Source organism: Bos grunniens, chromosome 2 (assembly GCF_055505025.1).
Source record: "Bos grunniens cultivar Pamir isolate PY7600 chromosome 2, Bosgru_T2T1.0, whole genome shotgun sequence".
Lineage (NCBI taxonomy): Eukaryota > Metazoa > Chordata > Mammalia > Artiodactyla > Bovidae > Bos > Bos grunniens.
The window spans coordinates 71,918,699-71,937,572 of record NC_141166.1 but is presented as its reverse complement, the minus strand read 5'-3'; the positions used below and the strand labels follow the sequence as shown (position 1 = coordinate 71,937,572).

Here is an 18,874-nt window from a genome sequence, read left to right as displayed (position 1 = left end):
GGCACATTAATTTTTCAGAAGGGCAAGTGAAGAGTAATGTGTCCGGTTGAGGTAACAGAGGGAACTGAATTCTGAGAGAAAGTAATTATCCAAGTTGGAGTTTGACCAGGTTAACCGGGTCGACACCACAACTCTCAAGAAGAGTCTGGAGGGTCTTCCGTGTTCACCAAAGGTCACTGTCTATTTTTACCTCTCATTCAGAAAGCAGCTCCACCAGGAATACAGTAAGAGGTAGTATTAAAGAAGAGATTAACTGTGCCTCTGAGAAAAATGACTTGAGCTGCAAGGTTTCCCTTGAGGTTGGCCTGCCCCCAGCAAACACCACTTAACAGAGATTTTGAATGTGCACAAACCTTCAACTAAGAGACCCAGTATTAAAATACCTCCTCCCCATTCCCACAGGAATGTAGCACATAATCATCTTCCTAGTGCCCAAGATTTGCTCATCAGGAAAGGGATAGAGGAAATCACAGCTTCCACTTCAACTCGAAGCTCAGGATTAGCCAGCCCATCTCCTCTGTTTGATCCATCACCTGTTCATCACATCTGCTAGATCACCTCCCTCCTACTGCTTCACCCGTGGAAAATGCTCTCTGCCCAAACCAACTCTCTGCAGTCTCCAAATTTTTCATCTTCTTGGCCCCAGCACACATATGATTCTTTAGTTAAAATCTTCATCATCACACATAATGAGAAATGTGGGGTGATGGTGGTGCCATGGGGGTGACACTTCTTCCCAACTTTGGGGACGTGTTTCTTTCCATGTGGAAGGAGTTCTCTAGGATAACATTTCTAATGTCTCTAACCTCTGTTCATTCACTTCTCCTCAGGAGAAGGAGGAATAGTTTGTTTAAATAACAAATTAACAGATGCACACTTCTATATATAAAATGTTTTTGCTTTTTTTTTTGCTAAGTCGCTTCAGCTGTGTCTGACTCTTTGCAACCCTATGGACTGTAGCCTGCCAGGCTCCTCTGTCAATGGGATTCTTCAGGCAAGAATACTGAAGTGAGTTGCCATGCCCTCCTCATAAAATAGATAAACAACCAGGATATATAGCCTGGGGAACTCTACTCAATAGTCTGTAATAACCTATATGAGAAAAGAATCTGAAAAAGAACAGATATTATATATATATATATGTATATATATATATATATATATATCACTTTGCCATTCACTTGAAATTAATACCACATTGTAAATTAACTATACTTCAATAAAAAAAAAATAGCAAGTTTAGGAAGGAAACAGGGAAAGCTTAAGTCCATCTCCTGCTCTCTGCATCTTTCCTCTCAAGTCATGCTGGCTGTTAGAAGCACACGTTCTAATCTGTTCCCTTCATGTTGTAGGGTTTAGAAGTCACTTGCCCCCAGCCCAGGGCTATCAGTTACTAAGCCCATCTACTTCTAGGGCCACTGCTAAGAAACTCACTTCTCTAAAGATAAAACCTCATTCTCCTTAGAGGCTTTCTCAGTAATAAAACTGATATTTTTGCCTTGCATCAGCCTTTTTCTTTTGTCTCTTTCTTCAGTTCATTCAGAATTACAGGTAGGGAAGAGAGTTATTTATTGTGTTACCTGAAATTCCAATAATGGATGCATAGAAGATGCATAATTAAGAATACTTTAGTCTTGAAGTTTTATAGAATGGGAAGATCCTTTAAAAGTTTTTAAAGAAACTAAGGTTCAACGGGGCCACACAGCTAGTTAGTACAATGCCAGGATATGAACACTGGTTTCTAAACACCCAAGTTCTTGTGTGGTAACCCAAGTTCCACACAGAACCCACCCAAGATCTGTGGTCAGGCTTTTCCTGCTTGAGTCCTGACTCCCTGTTTTATTAGTCATGTGTATGTGGCTAAATATTTCAACCTCTCTACTCTCTGTTTCCCCATGTGTTTAAAGCGGATGAAAATAGTACTGTCTCATAGGGTCAGTATAAGAATTAAATGAGACAATTCATGCACTGCAGTCAACCCAGTACCTGACACATAGTAACACACATTGTAAAAACACTTTATATATGTAGCCATTATTTTCTTACCATATGTCTTGTTGAACTGATTGTCAGTGAATCGTTATGGCAATAGAGAAATAAGAAATCTGTTGAGAAAGGTACTGTTTAATTTGCTCTAAAAGCTCTAGTCCTCTTGGCAAATATTAGTATCCAGCTGAGGAATGATGCTGTGCTTGAATTTCACAAGTAGAGCTGAATCTCCTCCTGACACTTCACAGTAGACATACTAACCAGTATTTTCAATATATAATCAACAGATGGAAACTTACTTGAAATCATAAAACAGTAGCCTTCATCATAGAACACTAATCCATTGTGCTATTTCATGAATTTGCTACTTATTTCTCCTTGGCTGTGGGCTGAGTTTCTGACTGTACACGGATAACATGTCTCTCTCTGAAGCTGACCTCATCATACATATATTTATTCCAGTTTATCACTTGAGCTTTTCTGCATCACCTTATGTATTCTCCCCATCTTTTCCTTATGAAAAGGGGACATATCACCTTCTATTTTATTCTTTCTTATATTCAGGCTGTTGGTTTTAGGCAGACTCTCTACTTCATGATTATTGCTGACTGGTGGGGGTTGGGGGGAAATGATACGTGTTTCCATTTTGAAAATCAGGAAACCAAGTTTCCAGGTCTAATTTCACCTGTATTTGAATTTTTATGAACCACAGTTTCCGTAAATACTCCGTGTAAAATACAGCTGACACCAGCCTCCCTCCCCTTCCAGGCTGATGTAAGAGCAAAGTGAGATCATAGATGGGAAAGCTCTTTGGAAATAAAAAGCTGCTCATTATTTATAGCCCACGGTAGTGCTCATCATTCAATTGTGTTTGACTGTTTGCAACCCCTCTGTCCATGGAATTCTTTGAACCCCCTCGGATAGGCATAGCTCTATGTTTCTGTGTTTAAGTGATTGCGTCCATTACAGAATCTAAAAAGGCAAGAGACAAGACTATCTGGGCAACTACTAGACCCAAGAGAGACTATGGAATATCTACAGATGTGGTAGCGGCACATGAAATGGAAACTTCTTGGAATGCCCTCCTTCTTACTTGCTGCTGCTGCTAAGTCGCTTTAGTCGTGTCCGACTCTGTGCGATCCCATAGACGGCAGCCCACCAGGCTCCACCGTCCCTGGGACTCTCCAGGCAAGAACACTGGAGTGGGTTGCCATTTACTTCTCCAGTGCATGAAAGTGAAAAGTAAAAGTGAAGACGCTCAGTCATATCCGACTTTTAGCGACCCCATGAACTGAAGCCTACCAGGCTCCTCCGTCCATGGGATTTTCCAGGCAAGAGTGCTGGAGTGGGGTGCCATTGCCTTCTTACTTACTATATTTCAAAAGCATTCCAAGAGCCCCCTCTTCTATGAAACTCTCTCTGAGAATCAGGCCCACATGATTATTCACCTAGTAGATTGATTTGATTGATTGATTATTGACTAAAAGGAATCAAATTAGTTAAGGGATAATTACCAAGGGATTTCTGGAGAATATGACACTATCTACTTTGTGCTTGAATTATTGTTAATAATGTCATTGCACTAAGGACAGGAAAATATTTAGGAATAAGCAGAACTATTTATTTTAAACTTGAAGATATATTCTCACCCTTTTTAGCCCAACTTTTGTTCCCAAGTACAGTGAAAAGCCCCACCAAAAAGTGAACTGTACAACTGTTGCCACCTATAGGTGGCAAGTGTAGTATATTAATTTTATGGTAATTTCTATGAAGCACACTCTACAAAGGAAATGACAGTGTTATGTGGAACCCACGCAGTCTTCATCAGGAATCTTTACTAGGTTTCTTATTAATACTATCACTGTTGTTGTGTGGTTCTTATTTCACATGCTCCCCTTAAAGGTAATATGGGCTGATATATGTGAAGTTCTTTTCCAGGATAGGTTAAGAGCTTGGACTCTGCAGGCAGACTGCCTGGGTCCAAATCCAGATCCCACCAGGTATTGCTCCATAACCTTAAACAAGTTCCTTTCTCTGGCCTTGATTGCTTGTAAACGGAGAGAACAGTGATACCTTACGCCATAATACTGATGGGAGAATGAAAACAGATAATCCATGCAGTGTGCTTAGCCAAGTGTCTGTGCAGAGCAGGCACTTAATTGTTGTTGCTGTTGTTGTTCAGTCGCTCAATTGTGCCCCACTATTTGTGACCCCGTGGACTGTAGCATGTCAGGCTTCTGTCCTCCATCTCCCGGAGCCTGCTCAAACTCAGGTCCATTGATTCAGTGAGGTGATACCATCCAACCATCTCGTACTCTGTCATTGCCTTCTCCTCAGGCCTTAAATCTTTGCACTATCGGGGCACTTAATTGAATACTGTTATTACCATGATTAGTTTCAAAGCACCTTCGCATACATTTGTTACCAATGGATGTGCGCTATTGTTACCGAAATGGAAGTCCAGCTGCTCACTCCTCTAAAGCCAATAAAGAGGCAAGCCTGGAGGAAAGGGTAGTTTGCTTTATTTTGGAGACCAGCAGCCTACTGGAGAAGGCAATGGCACCCCACTCCAGTACTCTTGCCTGGAAAACCCCATGAACGGAAGAGCCTGGTAGGCTGCAGTCCATGGGGTCACTAAGAGTCAGGCACAACTGATCGACTTCACTTTCACTTTTCACTTTCATGCATTGGAGAAGGAAATGGCAACCCACTCCAGTGTTCTTGCCTGGAGAATCCCAGGGACGGGGGAGCCTGTTAGGCTGCCGTCTATGGGGTCACGCAGAGTCGGACACAACTGAATCGACTTAGCAGCAGCAGCAGCCTACAGAGGATGAGGGGGACGGCTTTGGCAGACTCCTGTCCATAGGCCAACTCCATCCCACTTCCCCACCCCCACAGACCATCGGTGGGCTAAAGCATTTATAGGCAGAGGGAGGGGGCTACATGCAGAATCAACACAGGCAGCTCTGACAGGCATTTTGAAATTGGTCATGGGGTGGTCTTATAAGCACAATCTTGATTGTTTTATGTACAGTCAGTCTTCAGTTCCAGGGTCAGTTTGTTCCCATTTTTTGAAGCCAGTTTATGTCGTGGCTAGAGTCTAGTCATCGTGCAGTTAACTTCTTCCACCAAATAGGGGTTTCAGTATCTAAAAGACAGCTCGGATATGGCTGTGTCATATGGCTCAGGATATTATCTATAGCCCTTGAGAAAGAACTAAAGGCCTTTAACTTTGCTTACTGACTAAACTATTATTGTTTTGTCTTGTTTGATTGTTTTCCTTTGTTTCTGTATTTTCTCATTTCTTTAATTAAACTTATCCTTTGGCTAAAATGTTTGTACAGACAAAAGACAGGTGGAGGACATTGGGGAGGGGAGTTTGGACCAAAGGGTCCTGCTCTGTTTCACTATTTTGTTACCATTCAACAGATCCATCCTAAGCACAGTCCTGTTGGACCTCAATCCCTCCTTATGTTTTAAATTTAAATGTTTTGTGACTTCAAAATTAACATACCTGAGATCTGACAAGACAATGTTGAGGCTAGCTGGCTATACTTCTAATTCAAGGAAGGAAAGTAAGCCACTTCATTGTCTTTATTCTTAGCTGGCAGGACCACTGGAGAAACCAAAGCCAACAGCTGAAACTCTGCTGATGCTAGAGAAAGCTGAATCCATCTTCCAGTCTCCATCGAGAATCTACTGATGATTAGCATTGGGCTAGATTTTTAGGTTGAAAACTGGTGAGAGAAGGAGTAAGAGGGGGTCAGCTATTACCTATAAAACAAAATCACTAGCTCAGGAGTTCAAACACTGCAAAGATTACTTACTTGACATATGCAGTGGGGGTTTTGTTGTTGTTGTTTTCTTAATCTAAGCAAATAATTAAAATTAGAGAACTTTAAATATGAGCAAATATTGTGGCCTTAACTTTAAAATCAAAGATCTGGACCAAATCTGGACTCATGTTTCTGCACAGCAGCAATGAGCTAGGTCTGAGTAGCTGCTCCTGCCTTTGGCTGAGGCACATGCTCGGTAGCTGGCCACAGTCCTCCCAGTCCCTACAGCTCCCTCACCAAGGTCGAATGCCTGTGTTTCCTCACCATCACTCTTGTACTGATGATGTTCTTACAGTCAGAATATTTGGCACCCACCCCTCATCAAAACTGAAAACAGAAGGAAGACTGAGAAGGTGTGTGACTTTATAGTGGGCTGTTCCTTTATTTTCATTGCCTCCTCGGCCAGTGTAGGCTTTTGTCATAATTAATTGAAAGAACCAAACCTACAAGTGGGAAACATTTAGAAAACAAGATGCACTGTTTTTGTCCCATAAACAGTGAGTGTTTTCACGTAAATAACCCTTTCCTTGTTGCTTTGTCACTAAGTTGTGTCTGACTCTTTTGTGACTCCATGGACTGTACAGGCTCCTCTGTCCATGGGATTTTCAGGCAAGAATACTGGAGTGGGTTTCTATCTCCTTCTCCAGGGGATCTTCTCAACCCAGGACTCAAACCTGGGTCTCCTGCATGCAGGCAGATTCTTTACTGTCTGAGCCACCAGGGAAGCCTGCAATTTTATTCAGCTGTATATCCTCGGCACCAAAACCTTCCACCAGCCTCATGATAGCTTCTCTAGTGAGTGTTTATTGAATGAATTTGAGATCCACAATGACCAGAAATAGGCAAGAAAAAGAATTGTGGTTCTTGAATAAAGAAAAAAGGGAGAAGATACTCAGGTGAGGAGGAAATTACATTGAATGCCCTCTATTTACCTACATTTAGTATAATCAATGGAGAAGGCAATGGCACCCCACTCCAGTACTCTTGCCTGAAAAATCCCATGGACGGAGGAGCCTGGCAGGCTGCAGTCCATGGGATTGCTAAGAGTCGGACACGACTGAACAACTTCACTTTCATGCATTGGAAAAGGAAATGGCAATCCACTCCACTATTCTTGCCTGGAGAATCCCAGGAACAGGGGAGCCTGGTGGGAGGCCATCTATGGGGTTGCACAGATTCGGACATGACTGAAGTGACTTAGCAGCAGCAGTATAATCAGTGGAGAAGGCAATGGCACCCCACTCTAGTACCCTTGCCTGGAAAATCCCATGGACGGAGGAGCCTGGTAGGCTGCAATCCATGGGGTCGCTAAGAGTCAGGCATGACTGAGCAACTTCACTTTCACTTTTCACTTTCATGAATTGGAGAAGGAAATGGCAACCCACTCCAGTGTTCTTGCCTGGAGAATCCCAGGGACGGGGAGCCTGATGGGCTGCCGTCTATGGGGTCGCACAGAGTCGGACACGACTGAAGCAACTTAGCAGCAGCAGCAGCAGCAGGAGCATAATCAAAGCTTTTCTACCCCCTCCATGTATTTTTCACATTGTACTTTATAATTGTTTTTAAAAGAATGCTTAAAATTGGCACAGCATGAAAAGGGGCTGCTACATGAAGTTGTTCCTAATTATGGGGCCACTTTTCTGTAATCACCTAGGAATCTCTTCGTCAGCCCATCTCTGGTCTCGAGGTAGCCATTTCAGATAGAAAATTAGCTCTGTGAGTAGTGCTCCTGTACGTTAATAGTATAATGAAATAAATACCACTTCAAGGATGATTCTCAAATATTCCCACTGAATTACACCATTTCCCACAGCAGAGAGACAAACGCTGTCTGAGCCTGCTCTTGGGACACCAGAGCCATCCACTTCTGTGTCCTTTTCTTTTCTCTTTCTATTAAATATTAATGGACTTCCCAGGTGGCTCAGTGGTAAAGAATCTGTGTGCCAATGCAAGCGACACAGGTTTGATCCCTGGGTCAGGAGGAGCCCCTGGAGAAAGAAATAGCAACCCACTCCAGTGTTCTTACCTGGAGAATTCCATGGACAGAGGATCCTGGTGAGCTATAGTCCATGGGGTTGCAAAAGAGTCAGACACAACTGAGCAACTGTACAACAACAACAACAAATTAAATATTTAGCATGTGAGAATTCACAGGCTTTGACTGTGTCCACTTTTCCTCAGATCCAAATACAGTTTCCTCATTGTACCTTTGACATCCATCATAGCTATGTTGGAGGAGGGGTGGGGAATAGAACTGCCTTGTTAGGGCCTTTGACAGGAGCAATTCAGATGGTTTGGCATATTTGGGTGGCAAAATGAAAAAAAAAATAACATACTGGACGAAGGTCGCCAGACAGGAATTCAAATCTTTTTCTCCATCACTTGCTGAGCCACCTTGGGCAGGTAACCCTGTCAATCTGAGCCTTGTTTTCCTCCTCATTAAAGTGGAGATGTGCATCTTGCAGGCCTCTCTGGTGGCTCAGACAGTAAAGATGCTGCAGGCAATGCAGGAGATGCAGGTTTGGTCTCTGGGTCGGGGAAGGCCTTCTGGAGAGGGAATGGCTACCCACTCCAGTATTCTTGCTTGGAGAAGTCCATGGACGAGGAGCCTGGTGGGCTAGAGTCCATGGGGTCAAAAAGAGTTGTAACTTACAGGTTTGTTGGGGGGAGAAGGGAAAGCCTTATAGATAAAGTACTTTCAGTGTCTTTTATATGGTGGATGCTTAATAAATGATAGCTACTGTTACTATCTCTAAGGCTTGTTCCTGTGTCCTCCTTGTGTTTTGATGGAATTTTTGCCTGAAAGAGGAAAAGAAGAAGAGAGATGTGGTCATGGCTTTAATACTTCCACATTTGTCAGTTTTTGTATCTACGCCTCCGGTCACCTTGGACCTCGGGAACTACTTAAGCAACTGAATATATTCACGTTTACAGAGTTCACCTACAATAATTATCAAATATGACTTTTATGAAGTCCCAGAGACTACCAGTAACAGCCTATGAGTACTCCTGTTTAAATCGGTCTTACTAGAATCTCCTGGAGGAGAGGTTACTGGGGTGCAGAACTGTTAGTATGATTTTTAAGCCCTTGGGCCTTGAAGAATCTGTCCCCTCAGACCCAAGATCTCTTTCCAATAGCATAAGACTTGTGAGCAGACAAAATACACATGTGACAATGCTTCTGACAAATTTAACATGTACTTAAATTGTGTGGCAATTTAAAGGATTGTATGCTTTTTTTTTTCTAACGTAGAACTGTCATTTCTGGCTGCAATTCAATCCCTATCCATATTTAGAAATAGGACAACTACTAATATTTAGGAAAAGAAAGGTGTTTGAAACTTTAAGAAAAAGAAGACACTTTACCTGAACAAATTTCAGAAGGATCCATTTAAAATGAAATTAAGTGGCACTTAAATGATTTGCAAATTGGGACCTATTTATCTCAGTAAAATGATTAAAGTCTTGATTTATCCCTAAAATTGGTTTTATTATTACATTAAATTATACGAGAAGATTTGTTAAAAGACTTGTAGGTTCCTTCTATCCTTTTAAATTGTGCTTTATACCAACAATAATTGAATATTGGCTAGAATAACTTGATTTTGCAAAGAAATATGTTTCTAATATTTTCCTCTTTTTATTGCAGAAATTGAAACAAGTTGAAGAAACCAGAGAAGATCCTGAGAATAGATTATGCAAAATTTCCCTGGAGTCATTCAATAAATATGATGGCAATACTGTGATCTTATTAGGAAAGGAGAAGAACTCTCTGAACAAGGTTGAAGGACAAAAGGAAGAAAAAGAAAAAACTGAAGAGGCCTCTTTGAGTAGCTCTGAGAGACCTGGGGTAGACCACCTGGAATCTTTGAGTGATTCTTTATATGATAGCTTCTCTTCCTGTGCAAGTCAGGGTTCAAATGATGTATAAAGGACGTTCCCCCCCACCCCTTAGTGAGCTGGAAATGGAGCACTTAAGAAACAGGGGTGGGAGGAGCAGGGCAGGGAGAGATGACAACACATAAATGATTGCAGTACCAGAGCCTACACTGTCAGACTCAGAGCCAGCAGCCCACTGAGCTTACTTCCCTGAAAGGGCAAATAAAGATAGATTCTATTTGTTGTGTTCTACAAGGATTAAAAGTAAACACACCCAGGATACAGAAGTCTTAATTTTGCACTTTTTTTTTGAATACTTGTACAGAAGTTGTAAATTTTCTTGAAAAAGAAACTATATTTGTAGCAACAAAAAAAAAATGCCAGCAATAAATTGAATCAGTGCCATGCTCTTGAAATGATGTCCTAAGTCTTAGAAGTTGATAATATATTTTTTAAAAATCCCAAATCAACTTTTTGTTCAGGTCACTGTCCTAGTCCTCAGATTGTGGGTACACTCTGTAAAATGAAAACAGGGCCTGCCAGAAAAACAGAGGGCTCTTGTCATCTCCCTCTCATAATCTCAGTTTGATAGAAACTTTAATTCTAGTGCAAATTCCAAGTTGTTGACAGATTCAGATTCTAGTAAGAAGTGTTATCCTGCTTCTATTGAAAACTGTAAAGGAACTCAAGTGCGACACTGATCAGAAGTGATATGTATCAGAAACAATGTAGTTCTATTTTCCCTCCAATCATTTCCTTACACCTCCTTCTACTTAGTGGTTCTCTGTGATTCTCAACATTATTTGTTGATTTTTATCTTCCTGCTCTTTTGATTAAAATCTGATCAATCTATAAATAAAAGCAGATTCCTATTTGCAATGTTCACTTTGTAAAACATAAGATGATTGGTGCTATGAAAAATTCTTACTTTTAATATCCTTTTTTTCTACAAAGTCTGTTTATATGTAAGGATAAATTCTATTTTAAAGGTTACTGTGTATTTTTTCTAGACGTGAACTATTTATAATTGCTTTTGTACAGGAGCTTGTAAACTAGGCATAACAAATATTTTAGGATCTATGGATACTTTAGTACACACTTGTTTCTTTAAAGAGTATTGTATGATCAGTGTTATTTGGTTAATTTGTGCAATTTGTTACATTTGAATTTTGTTGTCTTAAAATTGTGTGTCTTTCAAACTTTTTAAGATTCTTTTGTTTCATTGCTGAATAAACGTCATATCACAATGGCACCCACTGAAAGCTTAATCCTTATTCAAGGACCCTTTGAGCCAATTAGTTGTTTGAATCTCACACGTGCTCTAGCTACAGTTCCCAGAAGAAACAGACAGACTAATAAGCAAACGCCCTATGGCTCCAGAAAGAGTAATTCAGCCAGTAGGAAGATTGGAGTCTGCAAACTAGCCAGTAATGGTCAAAGCAGTTTTATCTCCCTGAGGGGTTTACCAACTAGAAATGAGAGGAAGAGGTGGGCAAAGGGAGAAAGGGGGCCCGAGGCAGATAGGGAACGATCTCTGCAGAGGAATTACAAGAAAGCCCTTTAAGCTCATTTCCAGACCCGCTCTGCTGGCAGGACAGGCAAACAAATGATCAGCATTTCGGCCTGAGAGAGCTTCCTCCTAGAGGAGGCCCGAGGTGGAGAGGGACAGAGCTTATGAAGCCCTTTTCACAGAGGTGGATGCTCCCTAGGGTCTTGGGAGAGCGAACGAGCGGGATTGGGGGCGGGGGCTCCAAGGCGCTCCCGGCGGGCCAGCGGGCTCCCGTACCACCTGCTGCAGGGCTCGGTGGTCAGGAAGGCAAATGTAGTCCCTCGAGTACTCCAGGTGGATCGCTCGGTAGAGAAAGGAGGAATCGAGGTGCGGGATTCGGCCAGCAACCGAGTCCTGGGCTGGGAAGGCAAGGTACACGCGAGGACGCGGGTGTATATGCTAATTACCCGTGGCTGGGAGGGAAGCCGAAGGTAGCTGCCGGGTCTTTTCGAGAAACGGGATGGAGTAGAAAAACTCCCGTCTTCACCCCTATTTGCTTTCTAGTGGGAGCTCATCTAGGTTTTCCCGGGGTGGCCCTCTCCTGGGCTAGGCTACCAGGGCGGTGTCACCGCACCCTTCAGCGGTGCGCGCGGCAGATAAACCGAGTGCAGAGCGCGTCGAGCTGGTCACGGACCCCACCACACCCAGCCCAGCCCGCCGCAGTAGAATCCAATCCCGGTAACGACCAGAAGAGAAGGCGCGGCTTCATGGGACACTCTAAAGGGCCTACAGGTGTGCAACTTTGCCAGACGCACTGGAGTGCGCCCGGCCCCTCGCGGCCCCGCAGCTCCAGTCCCGCAGGCCGGAGAGACCCTGCGGCGGAGGAGCCTACCATCCCCCGGGGCGCAGGAAAGGGGTGGGGGGCGCGCGCGCCCTTGCAAGCAGAGGGCCACGGGCACGCAGTCTTCCGACCTCACCTCCCAGGTCCTGCAGACTGCGCCCGCCGGATCCCCGCGGCACCTGCTGCGCCCTCCTCCCGCTGCTCCCTGGTCTCCAGCCTCTGGGCCTCGGAAAACTACACGCTCTCTCTACCTCTCTAGGCGTCCCAGTCCCGGGGACGCGCGGAGGCGGGAGGAGAGGGCGAGCGGAAGGGGGTGGGACGTGAAAAGACTGTCCCAGCTTTCCCCGCTCACCACCCCCACCCCAACTCGGCAGCCGTCACGTGGTGCCTGGAGTGGGAGGTGGGGAGAAGACAGGAGACTTTTTTGGGTGCTCGGGATCGCCAGTAGTTCTTTCATTCTCCGTCGCCAACTCCAGAGACTCCGTGCTCCGCCAGGGAGCTCGAGTCAGAGGAGCGGCGACCCCTCAGCCCGGAGCCCCGGCTCGGGCGATGCGGGCGCCGCCGGCGGCACCTGCGGCTCCTCTCGGCGGCGGCGGTCGCCTCGGCGGCAGCAGAGCGGGCCCCATCAGCCTCGGCAGCCACAGCCGCTGCGGCCCGGACAGCCTCCGCCGCGGTCGCAGCTTCTGATGCGCCTGCTCGCTCCCGGCCCCGCGGCTCCGGGAGGATGTGGGTCCTCGGCGTCGCAGCAACTTTTTGTGGATTGTTCTTGCTTCAAGGTAAGAAAACGAAGCGGCCAGCTGTCCGGCCCGGCGCGCACACCCCATCCACCCGCCGGCCCCTTTGCCTCCCTGGGCGCCCATCTCCGGTCCTGTGCTGCTCCGGGTTGGCCCAGAGGGAGTTTGGCTGCGGCGAGGGGTGTTCAAAGGCGCTAGATGGGAAGGTCTCCAAATCCCGCGCTGCAGGAGAGGCGGGAGCGGCGGATTGGTGGGACTCTGGCTGCAGATGGTTGGGCTGCGCGGTAGAAAGAAGCTAAGCTAGGAAGGAGGCAGGGTCCGAGCCGCGTGGGGTCTCAGCTAGGGAACTGGGGCGACAGACAGCGAACCTGCCAAGTCGTCGGGCGTCTCTAGCAACCCGTGGGAGTGGCGCCGCCGACAGGTGAGCCGCACGCGGGGCAGCCTGTGGCCAGGGCGCGCCCGGGTTGGGTTGCTGCGCTCGGAGCGCGACCGCTGTGGGGCTGGGAGGGGTTGCGCCGGGTCCGCGACTTGTTTGCCCGGGAGCCGGAGGAATTGGGTCTGGAAGGCAGCTCGTAGATGCGAGCGGAGCAGTCAGGCTGGAGCGGAGAGAGGTGAGAAACGTCTGACTCCTTTCCTCCAGTACGAGACCGACTTCCAACCCAGCTCTGCAGAGCTGGGACCCCGAGCCGGAGCCCTAGCTAAATCGAGCCGCCAAAGTGGGGCAGAAAGCGGCCGGGGATGCACGCCCACACAAACACAAGCACGCAGGCACGTTCCCACGCCACGGCCACCCCTGCTGCTTCGGGGAACCGTCCCGAAGAAAGGTGGGATACTTGGGGCGCAGCGGCACTTCCTCCAGAGCTTCAGCGTAGGGAGCCTGCGAACCACAGCGCTAGAATGCCGACGCCAAAAATAAAAGAAAACCGAAAATGCGTCTGCAAAGGCAATCGCGACTGGTGCCAAAATAGCAATTAACTCATTTGTAACCAATTAACAATTAGGCAAATCTTCGGCGTAGACTGGAGCTGACGCAAGTCTCTGGAGCTACTCCGCTCTCAGGCTGCATGTTCCTCCTTCCAACTTCCGTGCGGAATGGCCAGGTATGGTGTCGGATAGGCTCTTTGTTTCTGGAGCGAGGGTCTAAGGGTCGCGAGCAAAATTCCACTTTATCCCGCAGGACCTTCCTCGGCCACGCCGCCCTCTACTGGCTTCTGCCGCAGCCGCCTTTCTGGGAGCCCCAGGCGCTAGCGCGGAAGCGACGCTCGCTGGGGCCAGTCGGAGGACGGTGGGTTCCCGGGTGGTCTCTGTGAAGCTGGGTCTGAACCGGACTGCGTCTGTCCCACAGGCTTTGCGTTGCAAATTCAGTGTTACCAGTGTGAAGAATTCCAACTGAATAACGACTGCTCGTCCCCCGAGTTCATCGTGAATTGCACGGTGAACGTTCAAGACATGTGTCAGAAAGAAGTGATGGAGCAAAGCGCAGGTAAGAGGCTGGCAGGCCTCCTCCTCCTCCCCCCCTCTCCAGCCTGGGCCTAGGTGGAAGTGAGGGGCCATTGCATTACAGGAAAAGATTGACTTGGATATTATGCACACACTGGTTTATCGCGGATTTATTTTTACAGTGCTGGGAAGATGAAGAGTTCCAAGTTACTTTAATCTCATTAGAGTTAATTACCAGGGCTTCTCCCCAAGGAACTGGGAGGGGGATGTGCATTTAAATGAATGGCGCTCCTCTTTTTATTTACTCCCCTCACCTTCCTCTGCTAAAAGCTGATCGGGAGGCTGGAAAATATATGGATAACCAGCCCTGTTTGGGCAACTAGACAGTAGCCTGTGAGCAGTGTCAGCCTGAAATATGAAGCTAGTTGAAGTTCCCAGAGGTCAGCACTTGAAAAATGTGTTTTGTCAGAGAGCCACGCCATATTTCTTTGAAGAACACTACAGGATCTTTATTTAATTTTAGAACTAATGCATCAAATTCCAGGCACAAATTGCCAAGATCTTTCAAAGGAATGTAGTTTCCAGTCCCACAGGCTTAGCTGCTGGCAGGCTGACAGAGGGCCTGGGCACCGGCCAGGTGGAGAAAGAAGGGGAGGTGGGTCTTGCTAGCAGCAAACCTCCTTCATTTCCTGCAGAGTCTTCTCACTGAGCAGGAGCTCCTGGCCCCTCTCAGGAGTCTTTTCAGAAGTCAAAATCTCCCCTTAAAGTACAACTGGAACTTTGGGGAACTTGGTGAACTAGGGTTTCATTTCCAAGGTCAAATCAACAAATATAGATTTTATCATTTTAAAGATGTTGAAATGATAGATGAATAATATTCAGTGAACCCAAGCCCAGCTTCTGTTTAGCTGGCTGGACTGCACTGCCCATGGAGCCTGGTGAAGGGTTAAGTGAGTCCTTTAATCCGGTAGCAGATTCATGCAAAGGCTCAAGTTTTAAAGCCAGCATTTTGGGAAAAACAACTTTGGGAATGTTGTTTTCTTCTCAGAGAAGGGTCTGGCTGCACCTTGTGGCTTGCCGCTTAGTTACGTGGGAAGGCACTAGCTAGTCACTGTACTGTGAGGTGGGGTGTGTGTGTGTGTGACTTTCAAGGCTGTTCGTTTAGATTATGATCAGTCTAGGTGTGGATTCTTTCCACCAGAATCATTCTTCTAGGAAACTGGAAACGTAATTGCTCTCAAAAATAACTTCTCAAAGAAAGCAACATGCATTGTGTGGTTATATGGGATGCTCCTGCTGCTGCTGCTAAGTCGCTTCAGTCGTGTCCAACTCTGTGCGACCCCACAGACGGCAGCCCACCAGGCTCCCCCTTCCCTGGGATTCTCCAGGCAAGAACACTGGAGTGGGTTGCCATTTCCTTCTCCAATGCATGAAAGTGAAAGTGAAGTCACTCAGTTGTGTCTGACTCTTAGCGACCCCATGGATTGCAGCCCACCAGCCTCCTCCATCCATGGGATTTTCCAGGCAAGAGTACTGGAGTGGGGTGCCATATGGGATGCAGGCTGTTAAAAAAGCCAAACAAAACTTAGTGATGGTTCTTTAGCTAAGATTGACATGGGTGATTCTGGTGAGATGTTTCTTGTCTGCTTGTATTTCATTCCTGAGAATTTAATCTGAGCAAAAACAGACTGCCCTTCCACCAGAGGAACTGCTGTGATTTTCATCAGAATCACTCTGAACACTTTATTGCAACTCTCAAATATTTGTAGCTTTCTTCCTGGCAGTAGTTTACAGGCAGACAGAAAGGGGGATATGGAACTTCCTCGTCATCCTCCAGGTCACTGCTTACCTGGGGATCTTGTTTCATAACCTGGGATATGATTGTCACAAGGAGAGGCAAAGCTATGAACCAAATTGCAGTCAGAAGAGGTGGCTTCCTGAGAGATATTTTTTGCTTTTTCAAAGTGTACTTTGAAGATGCACTTTGAAAATGGAATTTTCAAGTGTTCAGTTTTTCATCTGGCTTCCGTCTCTCATCTACCCCACACTGATTTTTGTTTTGTTTTGTTTTGTTTAAAAAGGTATCACTGGCATGATAATGCCTAGCTTCTCTACCGAGAAACTGAGCACAGTCAGCACCTGACCTGAAGTTGCTATTAGCTCAATCAAAGTGGGTGCTGTGTATCTTCAAACCAGGTTCCTCTGGCCACATGTCATAGGCTAGAGAGTGACAGACACGAGAGAGATAAGGCAAACTCAATTGTGAGGTGTGAGACACAGACACCGTTGATGGGCTCAAAGGAACTGGTTAGGGGAAGGAAGCAAGCTGTGTGCACGGAGTATCCTGAATTCAATAGAAATCAGCCAAACATACACTTCTGTGTTTGAAGTTGAAGGTGGGGTGGGCATAGGAGAGGGAGTGGACTGAAATGTCTAAGGCGTTTCCATTTTCATCATGTGGTGTTAGAGACCAATCTGTTTAAGTGGTGATTAACTCTACCCTTGTTGGCAGGGCGAGAGAGCCAACCTGAAAATTGATTGTTAAGTGAACACAGCTTAGTGTACTCATCAGTGTAGCAACAGCTGATTTCTGTTGTACACAGCATGTGCAGGTTCTTTCTTTGTGCCTTTTGTGGGGATATCACCTGAAATCTGAGAGTCCTCTTATGAGGCTCCCGTTTCCCAGGCTACTACCCATGGGCGTTTCATTTCACTGCAGGGTCAACTTCTCCCCACCTGTCCAATGATGCTATTAGGTGTCGAAGTCAGAATCGTTTCTGCTTAATCAGTGATACATATCCTTTCAAGAATTTCAGTGCTTTGGAACTGAAAGGGTTTTTGTTGTTTTAGTTTTTAAAAAATTACATTGACTTATCTATTAGAAAAATCATAAAAGGGGGATCTAGCAATCTGCTTTCTATTCCATCTACTACAACAACCTCCCAAATTTCTCCTTTAATGAGAGAGTTCACCAACTTTTGTAGCACATACACAAAAATTAATCTACATTTGCATAAAGATTATAAGTAAATATAATAGAATTATATTGATAGGAGTAAACCATAAGTGGTTGATTGATAGTTGACGGTGTGCATCAGAATCTGGGAGTTTTGTTCAGATTTACATCTGGACCCCTCCTTGGACAGGCCACTTTAGGGAAGTCTGTGATGGAGCTGGCCAGGGGTCAGCCCCTAAATTGAGAGCTGCTGGTCTGGACCAACCTTTTTGTGTATTAGAGGAGTAAAACAAGAGCCAGGGACATTAGATGTCTGGTCCATATCTGTCAGTCAGGTGTTACTGAGCGGCATCTGCTCAGTAACATTCTGGGCCAACCCCTTACGCAGGAAAATATGTCTCCAGGGCTGCCTGCAAAGATAACTCAGGCAAAGTGCTAAAGACTTAGACAATTCTCATGCCCACCAAGTTCACCTAATAGGCTTAGTGAACTGGGTTGAGTGGACGATCCACAAAATGGATTTTGCAAGAACAGGAGAACGAACTTGGGATTTGTAAAGTCTGAGTGCTATGGCATTTTCCATAGGTAGAGAAAAAGTAGGGTTTTAAATGGACTAAGATTTTAATGCACCAAGCAAGTTTGATTTTAAGTAGGAATGAAAGGCATTCTTTTTGCAAAAAAAAAAAAAAAAAATACAGCAGTGCAATATGCCCAGGCCCTCAGATAGGCCTTTCTGGATTAAGTCTGCAAACTCAGCTCTTATGAATTTTCAGGCAGGTACACTGAATTTTCAAGTGTGAAGTACATTTAAAATTAACCTTTACCTATTCCCCAGAGTGGAGAAGGAAATGGCAGCCCACTCCAGTATTCTTGCTTGGAGAATCCCAGGGACAGAGGAGCCTAGTGGGCTGCCGTCTATGGCATCGCACAGAGTTGGACTGAAGTGACTTAGCAGCAGCAGCATTCCCCAGAGTGCATTCCTATGGGGGGCTGAGAGAGTTTTCTGCTTTTTTCCCCCCTTGGCCAGTCATCGAGAAATAAGGCTTGGATTATGGGGAGGGGAAGGCTCCTTTCATTGTCCTTACTAATTGATATTTAAATGTTTGCATAATAAATGACTTGTTCTCTCCAGCTCTGCACTTAATGAGTTAGTGTCTACTTAAGGCGCCACCCTTGATAATGACATTTCTCTTGCTCTGGCTTATCACTGCACTCCATAAAATATTTCAAATATTGATTTTCACTTCAGAATAGAAGCCCCCCGCCCATGAATTTTGAAACCAGAGTATAAAGAATGTGAATTTGCATTTGTTTGACAGTGCAATCTTGTAATTAGAGTTTTTCCTCTTGACTAGATACAGTGAAAGGGGTATAATTTAATTTTTATAGACTAGCCAATTTCTGCCCTTTGTAAAATATAGCTCTGTCAGTGAGCAAAATGTTACAGGTTCTCCTAAACCTTATTTAAAAGTTAAATGCAGTGTATTGAGAGAAAGTTCATGGGCGGAATCAGTAACCTAATCGATCTCTTCACCCATCCTTTGCAACAGGCATTAATCTATTTGTCTGTTTTGCGATACATGAGTTACTGATTTATATGCCATGTTGCATGTACATTATGGCTGTATAAGTAATGACTATTCTCCTTTTGGATTAGTTAGTTGCTCATTAAATTGGACGAGGATGGCTTCATGCCTTAGATAGATTACT

The 18,874-nt window shown here is 45.2% G+C and overlaps 2 protein-coding genes and 1 long non-coding RNA gene across 28 annotated transcripts in view; 2 read left to right on the top strand and 1 right to left on the bottom strand.

Moving 5' to 3' along the window:
* Window positions 1–10,956, top strand: part of NCKAP5 (NCK associated protein 5) — a 1,217,724-nt gene extending 1,206,768 nt beyond the window's left edge. For all 15 annotated transcript variants that reach the window (XM_086350084.1, XM_086350120.1, XM_086350141.1 and 12 more), the window contains one exon: window positions 9,475–10,956. In XM_086350084.1, the coding sequence (XP_086206210.1) occupies window positions 9,475–9,756 (282 nt within the window). In that variant the 3' untranslated portion in view covers window positions 9,757–10,956. The remainder of the gene's footprint in view (window positions 1–9,474) is intronic.
* LOC147378227 (uncharacterized) lies at window positions 8,175–11,792 on the bottom strand. The gene is made up of 2 exons (XR_015145371.1): window positions 11,661–11,792; window positions 8,175–8,624 (listed from the first exon to the last, which is right to left on the bottom strand). It is a non-coding gene; the product is annotated as an uncharacterized LOC147378227 (long non-coding RNA).
* LYPD1 (LY6/PLAUR domain containing 1) overlaps window positions 11,111–18,874 on the top strand; it is a 70,070-nt gene continuing 62,306 nt past the window's right edge. For 2 of the 12 annotated variants that reach the window (XR_015145354.1, XM_086350295.1), the window contains exons 1-3: window positions 11,111–11,625; window positions 11,758–11,985; window positions 14,114–14,251. Coding sequence is in view for 7 of the 12 variants with exons in the window: in XM_086350295.1 (XP_086206421.1) it covers window positions 11,379–11,625; window positions 11,758–11,985; window positions 14,114–14,251 (613 nt within the window). In the remaining 5 variants the exon portion in view is untranslated. Of the gene's footprint in view, window positions 11,626–11,757; window positions 11,986–12,005; window positions 12,811–12,939; window positions 13,190–13,360; window positions 13,380–13,763; window positions 13,869–14,113; window positions 14,252–18,874 lie in introns of those variants that run through there. The other 10 variants (XR_015145359.1, XM_086350379.1, XM_086350350.1 and 7 more) reach the window with 10 other exon arrangements.